Genomic DNA, 11,103 nt, shown 5'->3' with positions numbered 1-11,103 from the left:
GGAGTCTTTTCCAGGAGTGGAGTCCGACTACTGAGATAGTAGACAACACCTGTCTGCTGCAGAAGGAAAGAAAACCAAGCAAGCTGCCAAGGTGATCACTGAGCTTGTTCATGTTGTTAATAATTACATTAGAGGGATTGTTAAATTGATCCAATTGGCTTTCAAACTGCCCCAAACTGCTGAGAGTTAGCTTAAAAAAAAATTCTGGCCCCAAGGAGAAGTTTCCACAGAGGGCCTGCCAGTCCTGTTTTTAACAAGGTATTACTACTGTGGGAAACTGGACTTCCAAGAGCTGTTGTCCTGTGTCAAGGTACACCTCCTCCGGGCTTCAGCTCAAGTCACGATGAATCTTTACATCTCCTGTATCTCCCAAATCTCCTGAAGATTGTGGGTATCATCAGTATGGAGGCCTGGGTCTGGAAACTGATGGTGACATTGTTTTTAAAGGAGGTCGTGGAGAAAGGAGGCCCTCGTGGCCTAAGTGGCAAACTAAATGCACTGCGTCGTATACCAAAGAGAAGAAAGCAAATCACATTAAAGGCAACAAAGCTCACTGTAGGCCAAATTAATTGAAAAAGGCTTTTATTCTGAAAATGTAAATGTGCTCCTAGATTTTTGAAAATGGGGCACTTATGCTCCTGTGGAAATTATTACTGTTTGGCACTGTTGTGCATCAAAAGGAGGCGATGTGTTTTAAACAGCATTTGAATATCATGAAATAAGAATCTTATTTGCAATCAAAGAATTGAAGATATTATTCTCACGGCATCTTTCCTGCCCCCCCCCCCCCATCCATTACTACATGGTAGTTACCGTTTTTGCAGCTCTATGGTGCAGCATCTTTTTTTCTGTAAGTAGGGGGCAACAAAGTTTGCTAGCTATTTATTGAGGGTAGCCTTTGACATCCCTGGTCACTCCTTACATCTGCCTCCTGGTCACCCCTTACATCAAATCTGGGTTTTCCAGTTGGTCATTGCGAGTTGAAAACCCGAATAGAATGAAAATCTGCATACATATGCATAGACACAATCATCAAAAAGGCCCAGCGGAGGATGTACCTTCTCCGCCGGCTCAAGAAGTTCAACCTGCCTCAGGAACTGCTGGTTCAGTTCTACACTGCAGTAATCCAGTCAGTCCTCTGCACATCCACCACTGTCTGGTTTGGGTTGGCCACCAAACAGGACAGGGACAGACTACAACGGACAGTTAGGTCTGGAGAGAAAACCATTGGTGCCAACCTGCCCTCCACTCAGGACTTACATACCTCCAGACTCAGGAAATGGGCAGGCAACATCACTGCAGACCCACCACACCCTGGTCACAACCTGTTCCAACTCCTCCCCTCTGGTAGGCGCTACAGAGCACTGTACCCCATAAAAACAAGTTTCTTTCCACGGGCTGTCATTCAAATGAATGCTTAACACTGTCAAATAAATCCAACCATTTTGTATATACAGTACTGTACAGTGTGTGTATATTGGTACACTCTGTCATGTACAGCTACCTGAGGCATGTATGTAAGTAATTTGCTAACATCTATTTCAGCATCTCTGATATATTCTCTGCGCCATTGCACCTCTTATTTCACCTGTATAACTCAATGCTTGTGTATATATCTGACGATTGTTGTGCTGTAGTGTTGTTTTTCTGTTAAGTACACTAAGAGAGCCACAAAACCAGAGTCAAATTCCATTTATGTGCAAACCAGTATGGCTAATAAACATGATTCTGATATTGTCCTCCATGTCCCATGGTTGAATACCATTTTTAAAAGGGAAACAATCAGGATTTTCCCCAAAGGGTGGTGTGAGTCTTCCTCAAGCTCGGGTCCTCTACCAGAGGCCTGGGAGTTTGAGGGTTGTGTGCAGTATCTTCCTGGGACCGCACTCTTCTGGACAGAGACCTCAGATGTTGTTCCTGGAATCTACTGGAGCCACTCTCCCAGTTTGGGGGTCACAGCCCCTAGCGCTCCTATTACCATTGGGACTATTTTGGATTTTACCTTCCACATCTGCTCTAGCTCTTCCCTCAGCCCTTGGTATTTCTCTAGCTTCTCATGCTCTTTTTCCTGATGTTGCCATCACTCAGGATCGCTACATCGATCACTACTGCTGCCTTCTGTTCCTTATCGACCACCACAATGTCTGGTTGGTTAGCCAGCACCTGCTTGTCAGTCTGGGACTTGAAGTCCCACAGGATCTTAGCTCTGCCATTCTCAACCACCTTTGGTGGTATTTCCCGTTTGGACTTGGGGACTTCCAGTCTGTATTCAGTACAGATGTTCCTGTACACTATCCCAGCCACTTGGCTATGCCTTTCAGTGTACGCTTTCCCAGCTCACATTTCACATCCTGCTACTGTCTGACCCTGCTGAACTGCCTCAGGGGCATCTTTGCACAGCCTGCATCTTGGGTCTTGTCTGGTGCGGTAGACTCCTGCCTCAACAAATCTGGTCCTGAGAGCCTGTTCTTGTGCTCCTATGATCAAACCCTCTGTGCTGTCCTCCAGTCCAGCCTTTTCTAGCCACTGGTAGGATTTCTTGATATCAGCTACATCTTCTATCTGTCGATGATACATCCCACGGAAGGAGTTGATCTTCCATGATACCTCCTCTTCTTCTTCCTCCATACTCTCTGTCTTCTGCTGCCTGAGGCACTCCCTCAGAAGTTCATCCTGGGGGGCCCTTTCTCTGATGTACTCATGGATGTTCCTTGTTTCATCCTGGATAGTGGCTCTTATACTCACTAACCCTTGGCTCCCATCTTTCCACTTACCGTAGAGTCTCAGGCTGCTGGACTTTGGGTGGAACCCTCGTGCATTATGAAGCGTTTCCGTGTCCTGATATCTGTGGCCTTTATCTCCTCCTTTGGCCAGCTAATTATTCCAGCTGGGTATCTGATGACCGGTAGGGCATATGTGTTAATGGCTGGCTTGGATCTTATTCTTCCCATTGAGCTGGCTCCTCAGGACCTGCCTCCCTCTCTGGAGGCTGACCTCTTTGCTGCCTCCTCGTGGTTTCCATTTGCCTGTGAAATACCCAGGTGCTTGTAACTGTCCTGGATGTCTTGTTATCCCGCATTCTGGTAATTCAACCCCTTAATTGCTTACCACCTTTCCTCTTTTTGCCACCATTCGACCACATTTGTCCAGTCTGAATGACATCCCGATGTCGTCGCTGTAGATCCTGGTGAGATGGATCAGCAAGTCAATGTCTCGCTCATTCCTGGCATACAGCTTGATGTCATCCATGTATAGGAGGTGGCTGATGGTAACTCCACTTCTGAACCTGTGTCCATATCCACTGTTTGTGATGATCTGACTGAGGAGGTTCAGGCCTATGCAGAACAGCAGCAGGGATAGTGCATCACCTTGGTATATGCTACATTTGACGGATCCCTGTGTGATTGTCTTTGAGTTGGCATCTAATGTTGTTTTCCACTGCCGCATTGAGTTCTTGATGAAGGCTATTAGTGTCCTGTTGGCTTTGTATAGTGCCAAGCACTCCAGATAGATAGACAGACAGATAGATAGATAGATAGATAGATAGATAGATAGATAGATAGATAGATAGATAGATAGATACAAACTCAATTTATTATTATTATTATTATCATTATACAAATTTCCTTTGACTTCATGCCATAATACAACATAATAACCAGGCCTATTTCTTGGGCCTAGCGTTAGAATGAGGTAGAAGTCTATTTGATGGATAGTGCCTTTCTTATGATATGAGATGTTCCAAGTAGTGTGATCTTCTGTAGTTCTTGTATTCTGATGTTACCTGGGATCCATTAGGTGTATTTCTCCATCCCTTTTTTTACAAGTCCCAGGGCTCCTATCACTACTGGTATTGTTGTGGTTTTCATTCCCCACATTCGTTCAATCTCTATTTTAAGGTCTTTATATTTCGACAGTTTTTCGGTTACTTTTACTATTATTATTATTATTATTATTATAGATAGATAGATAGATAGATAGATAGATAGATAGATAGATAGATAAAAACAAACTCAATTTATTATTATAGATAAATAGATAGATAGATAGATAGATAAAAACAAACTCAATTTATTATTATTATAGATAGATAGATAAATAGATAGATAGATAGATAGATAGATAGATAGATAGACAGACAGACAGACAGACAGACAGATAGATAGATAGATAGATAGATAGATAGATAGATAGATAGATAGATAGATAAAAACAAACTCAATTTATTATTATTATAGATAGATAGATAGATAGATAGATAGATAGATAGATAGATAGATAGATAGATAGATAGATAGATAGATAAAAACAAACTGAATTTATTATTATAGATAGATAGATAGATAGATAGATAGATAGATAGATAGATAGATAGATAGATAGATAAAAACAAACTCAATTTATTATTATTATAGATAGATAGACAGACAGACAGACAGACAGACAGACAGACAGACAGACAGATAGATAGATAGATAGATAGATAGATAGATAGATAGATAGATAGATAGATAGATAAAAACAAACTGAATTTATTATTATAGATAGATAGATAGATAGATAGATAGATAGATAAAAACAAACTCAATTTATTATTATTATAGATAGATAGACAGACAGACAGACAGACAGACAGACAGACAGACAGATAGATAGATAGATAGATAGATAGATAGATAGATAGATAAAAACAAACTCAATTTATTATTATTATAGATAGATAGATAGATAGATAGATAGATAGATAGATAGATAAAAACAAACTCAATTTATTATTATTATAGATAGATAGACAGATAGATAGATAGATAGATAGATAGATAGATAGATAGATAGATAGATAGATAGATAGATAGATAGATAGATAGATGATTAAAATCCTGATTGTCTCCTTTTAAACCTCGATTGTTTCCTGACACACAACAATCGCCCCTCTGGGGACAAATAAAACATACTTGACTTGGAAGAATCAGACAACGAGCCTCCAGCGCTCCGATGCTGTACTCCTGAGTGGTAGGTGGCGGTAATGCGCATTAACGCGGGACGGCACTCGATTTTAAAAACCCGAGAAGAAGAAGAAGAAGACGAAGAAGAAGAAGAAGAAGAAGAAGAGAGGCTTCGTGTGCAACAAAGTAAGGAGTGTGGAGAGCCGTCCGCCTGAGCTTGTTTATCTTTGTTACGTTTTAAATCGTTTCTCGCTCGTTCCGCAGCCTTTCTCCACACACCGGAAGTTCCGCACGCACAGACGCCACCGCGGCCGAGCGTTGGCCGCTGTCTGAGACCCCTTCGCGGGCAGAGAAAGAAGCTTTTGAATTGGGGGGGGGAGAGAAAAAAAAGGCAGTCGTAGCGAACTGGTGTAAAGAAAAAAAGGAAAAAGGAGGGGGGGGGGAGTGGGGGCTCCAGGAGGAACTCAGGTTTACCGCAGCGAGTCAGCCAGCGGAGCCGGAGCCGGGAGCGCCTCGGTCGGGCCGCGGCGCTACGGGGAGCCGGGGCCCGAGAGGGAAGCTGCGGGGGGCCTGCGGCTGGATGCTAACCTCACCCCCAAGTCACCGTCCGAGATGGGGGAGACCAAGATTATCTACCACCTGGACGACCAGGAGACACCCTACCTAGTCAAGCTGTCCATGCCGGCGGAGCGGGTCACTCTCGGGGACTTCAAGAACGTCCTCAAGAAGCCCAACTACAAGTTCTTCTTCAAATCCATGGACGACGACTTCGGGTAAAAGGCGTCTTCGCGTCGGCTTGGCTTGAGTCGTTAACGTGCTCGTGGGACTAATTAAACCGGGGAATTCATTTTTAACGGCCGGCCGATAGGACGGCGGCGCGCGCGCGCGTGTTTACGCCGCGGGCGCGGGCGCGCGCGTTAGAACCCCGTCACGCGTCGCGTTCTGTCCCGACTCGAGTTTGGGGGGGGGGGGCAGGTTTCGTCCAAAGGGGATCGGGGTTAAGAGTCGCCGACGCGATTGTTTTTTTTAAGGCGGCTCGTCGGGCTGATTTACCCCGAGCAGCCCGCTTCCCCCGCGGCTCCTTTTGTTACGCGGCCCAGCCTCCCGGGTCCACGTTGGTCCGCATGTTTACATTACACGCTGCCTGGTTTTAGACGCCACGCGCGTTCACTCGTCCCGACCACAGTTTGGTGTCATCATCTTCATCATCGTCGTCGTCATCATCATCATCACAGTTGTATTGCGCTAGCGCAAAAAAAGAAGAAAGAGACCTGTCATTTTATTTCATATGAAAGAAGGAAAGGCTGAGTTTGACAACATGGAGTCGCCACTGTTATTGTCAAGAAGCCAGCTGGCACTTTTTTTTCCTGAGCTGATGCTATCGACCCGGTGTCAGGATGGAAACAGCCAGCCAGCTAGTCAGCCAGCTAGTCAGCCAGTCTGTCAGTCAGCTAGTCAGTCAGCCAGCCAGTCAGTCAGCCAGCTAGTCAGTCAGCCAGTCAGCCAGCCAGTCAGCTAGTCAGTCAGCCAGCCAGTCACTCAGTCAGCCAGCCAGTCACTCAGTCAGCCAGCCAGTCAGTTAGTCAGTCAGCCAGCCACTCAGTCAGCCAGCCAGCCAGTCAGTTAGTCCAACAGGCCCCTGCTGTTGTTGTCTATTAGCTCCGAGGAATGCAGCGTTGGAGACAGGAATGCCCTGTTTTATCACCCTGGCAGCTTTATGAGCACGTCCATTTGTGTTTAAACACGGCTGGGAACAACCAGCCTTGTGTTAAACGACGGTGTTTTCGATAAAACCTTACGTCCATGAAATATTAATAGACAATAAGTGATTTTCACTGTCCAGGTTTCGTGGCCTCTTGACTTTACTTAGGGTGGGGTGACTCTTCTTGTGCTTTGCGAGTCTACGAGAACAGTCTCAGGGGTGGTGGTGGTGTTGTTGGGAGTGGAGGTGGGCTATTCTGTACACCAGCTACCGAAAACCCCTTATTTGTCTCTAGAGATGGTTGGTATGCAGGAGGAGGGGTAGTAAACCTGTCACACGGGAGTGGACACAGGGCCGGCCAATATCGGCAAAACCAAGTGTCCACAGAAACCACTATTTTACTGTATTTGTTATTATTATTATTTGGGATCCAGCATCCAGTCTGTAATATATATTTATATATATAGTTTTTATATTTTATTATATATTGTTGTTATTATATGTGGGATCCAGCATCCAGTCTTTAGTCTTATCGTGAGTCGAGTGTGTTGTTTCTTATTTTCTACAAAATCAAATATCACAATATTTCTGACTCGATAACAAGACGAGATTTTGGAGATGGCTATCAGTGCTTCCATAAGATATTCAAACAGCAGAAAATATTGATAAATGATCATTAGTAATGTGGATGTGATGACCAAGCAGATAGTCATCCATTGTTCATTTCACTAAAACAGTGAGTTCAGAAAATTGTCTCATTTTACTGTAATGCAACCTTTAAGACCAGGGAATGACAACATGTAAGTTCTACATAACAGTAAACGTTATTCATATAGCACTTTTCTTAACAATGTTACAAGGTGCTTTACAAAAGACATAAAACCAGACAAAGCCAAAAACGAGAACAAGAACCAAAGGACACGAGCACGGAGGGGGTGAGGACAATAAGTGAACAAGACCAAATAATTAGGAATAGAAATAAAAAGTGTCAATAAACAAAAACAAATATCAAACATTTGTGAAAGCTTTCATAAAAATGTCACCATATTAGCAGAGCCACGGTCCCACAGCACGTACAGTCTCATTCACATACTGGCAGTATATCGCCCAACTCTACATGGACATAAAAGCCCAACAACGACGTGAGCTAAAGTCGTCTAGCACACCTTTTTAAGGCTTTTCTTGTCTTAAGTAAAGATTGTCAAGTCAAGTCAGTTTTACCTGTAAAGCCCAAAATACTGTAAACATTGATTACACTGCTGTTTGAGCAGCTTCCTCTAGACCAGTGGTTCTCAACCTTTTGGGGGTCCTGGACCCCCTGCGTATTTTTGATCTACCCTGAGGACCCCTCCACCTGATCTTGGGGGAGGGGGGTTGCAATTTGATAGAAACAGTAGAAACTGCACTTTAAATTGCATTATAGCATTTATTCACTCTTTGGGGCAAAAATAAGAGCTTTCAGTTGTAACTTAGATATAGTTAACAAAACAGAATTCTTATGCAGTAACTTTCAGATATATGTAACAAAACAGAATATGTATTCAGTAACTTTCAGATATATGTAACAAAACAGAATATGTATTCAGTAACTTTCAGATATATGTAACAACAGGATTTTTATGCAGTAACTTTTAACAATGCAAACGGGAGCGAGATCTCTTATTAAAATACAATAAATTACACTTGTGAAACAGATGTAATTAGAGAAAAAGTCCTGTTACCCTTTATAGTTTAGGTAGATAAAGTTCTCAGTCACATTTGAGTAAAATAATCCTATTTCTATAAATGTCATAGGATCTTTTCTTTAAAGATATTTTATTTTCACGGACCCCTTGCAATTACACCACGGACCACTAGGGGCCCGCGGACCCCCGGTTGAGAAACACTGCGTCTAGTAGATGAAAAGTCTCCATTACCTTTAATAGGACTAGCAGGGCAACTGGCGTTGGCTTATTTTTACACGAGTTACCCTTTGGTTTCAGTTGGCTAACTTGCTTAAGACCCACTGGCCGATCCTTTAGCCGAGCGGTTAGCGATGTCGCCTTGTGGTGCAGTACACCCCGTATCGAATCCCGCACCGGGCAAGAAAATAACCGGTTACATTGGTGGGATCCGGAAGTGTGCAGATCCTCAGAAGTCTCTTCAGGGCGCGCTTCCGGGAGAGGGCGACGACTGTAAAATACTAATAAAACCCACTGGCCGATCGACTAGGGGGGGTCGGACCCTTTGGTCGAGCGGTTAGCGATGCCGCCTTGTGGTGCAGTATACCCGTATCGAATCCCGCACGGGGCAAGAAAATAACCGGTTACAATAATAATAATTAAAAAAAAACCTATTATATCCATGTAGTGCTTTTCTAGACTCCCAAAGCGCTTCCTATTAAAGGGGGCAGGTTGTTCAACCACCACCAATGTGCAGCACCCACCTGGGCGATGCACGGCGGCCATTTTGCACCAGAAGGCTGGTTTCGTTAAGAAGAGCAAAAGGACTTCCCAGTCGATAAAGTCTCCCAAACAAGCGGACGTATCCGAGAACACGACAGGTGGAGTCACATTCACGGGCTTTGCCGATCTGGGAGGGGTCGGTGGGATGAGTGACGTTGAAAGCAATATGGAGTGGACGGGCGAGACAAACGAGTTCCCAAACAACCCTCGGCGTCAGTAAACCAGCGGGAAAAGCGGCTCTCACAGTAACGACAAGCCACGTGTCTGTCGTTTCCCGGAAGGAAGCGGGGAAACACTAAAACCCGTTTGGAAAAACCAACAAAAAAACAAAAACGTGGATTTGGAAGTTGGCAGACGCGCGTCGTCATTTCCTGCCCCGCCCACTCGTTGGCAGACGCGCGTCCTCATTTCCTGCCCCGCCCACTCCTCGTTGGCAGATGCGCGTCCTCATTTCATGCCCCGCCCACTCCTCGTTGGCAGATGTGCAACCTCATTTCCTGCCCCGCCCACTCCTCGTTGCGACTGACAAGCACGTGCCAACGCAAAACCAGCCGTGAGTGACAGTTTAGCTTTCGCTTTCGTGACGTAGCGCCGCTCGATGGATGTAGGGCATCTTACGTCAACAGGGCAAGAAGCAACTCGCTAAAGGGGGGGTACAAAATTGTTAAACTGCTCTGACAACATCTTTAAAGAATCCTCCGACTATTCTGTGACGTCGTGCTTCTTTATTCTCGTATTTATTTTCAATTTTAATGCAATTGGGTTTTTTTTTCTTTTTTTATTCAGTTTATGTATTTTTTCCATCATATAGGACATTTTTATATTTGAAATGGGCAGTCTGTCTTGCTCATTGTGAGTTTCTGTTTTCTGTTTGGAGTTGTGTGTACATTGCTGTGATGTTGATTCCTGCACGTGTATTTTTTGCAATTAAAAACGGTAACACTTTAGTATGGGGAACGTAGTCACCATTAATTAGGTGCTTATTAGCATGCAAATTAGCAACATATTGGCTCTTAATTGGTCATTATTACATACTCATTAATGCCTTATTCTGCACGGCCTTATTATACAACCAGTAAGCCATTAACTATGAGTTTTCCCTCTATAACCTCAGAAGTATTGCTTATTAGTAGTACCATCTCAATATGCTTTGCTTAGTATGGACTTTATAAGGTGGTAGTACCACAAGAAGAGGTATTCTCCCTTACTAACACTTAATGAATATGCTCTGTTCTTACATAACAACACACAAAACTGCAAGTGTTCATAGTGTTAAATTACTCTAAATGAAGTTTCTGTTACTTAGAATATGTTCCCCATACTAAAGTGACCTCTTGATCATTACTAATTCACTAGTAATTAAGTTTTTTTACAACCAGTAAGCCATTAACTATGAGTTTTCCCTCTATAACCTCAGAAGTATTGCTTATTAGTAGTACCATCTCAATATGCTTTGCTTAGTGTGGACTTTATAAGGTGGTAGTACCACAAGAAGAGGTATTCTCCCTTACTAACACTTAATGAATATGCTCTGTTCTTACATAACACAACACACAAAACTACAAGTGTTCATAGTGTTAAATTACTCTAAATGAAGTTTCTGTTACTTAGAATATGTTCCCCATACTAAAGTGACCTCTTGATCATTACTAATTCACTAGTAATTAAGTTTTTTTATGTTCCCCATACTAAAGTGACATCTTGATCATTACTAATTCACTAGTAATTAAGTTTTTTTATGTTCCCCATACTAAAGTGACATCTTGATCATTGCTAATTCACTAGTAATTAAGTTTTTGTTACTTAGAATATGTTCCCCATACTAAAGTGACATCTTGATCATTGCTAATTCACTAGTAATTAAGTTTTTGTTACTTAGAATATGTTCCCATACTAAAGTGACCTCTTGATCATTACCAATTCACTAGTAATTAAGTTTTTGATACTTAGAATATGTTCCCCCATACTAAAGTGACCTCTTGGTCATTACTAATTCACTAGTAATTAAGTT

General features: G+C 43.0%; 1 protein-coding gene across 1 annotated transcript in view; it reads left to right on the top strand.

The window, feature by feature from the left end:
• Nucleotides 1–5,092: 5,092 nt before the first annotated feature.
• LOC130123673 (segment polarity protein dishevelled homolog DVL-3-like) overlaps nt 5,093–11,103 on the top strand; it is a 28,617-nt gene continuing 22,606 nt past the window's right edge. Inside the window, 1 exon segment of the mRNA XM_056292915.1 lies at nt 5,093–5,719. Coding sequence (XP_056148890.1) covers nt 5,559–5,719 — 161 coding nt within the window. The 5' untranslated portion in view covers nt 5,093–5,558.

Source organism: Lampris incognitus, chromosome 14, assembly GCF_029633865.1.
Source record: "Lampris incognitus isolate fLamInc1 chromosome 14, fLamInc1.hap2, whole genome shotgun sequence".
NCBI classification, from domain to species: Eukaryota; Metazoa; Chordata; class Actinopteri; order Lampriformes; family Lampridae; genus Lampris; species Lampris incognitus.
Note: the sequence above shows the minus strand (reverse complement) of the source record. Positions and strands in the feature narration are given on the sequence as shown.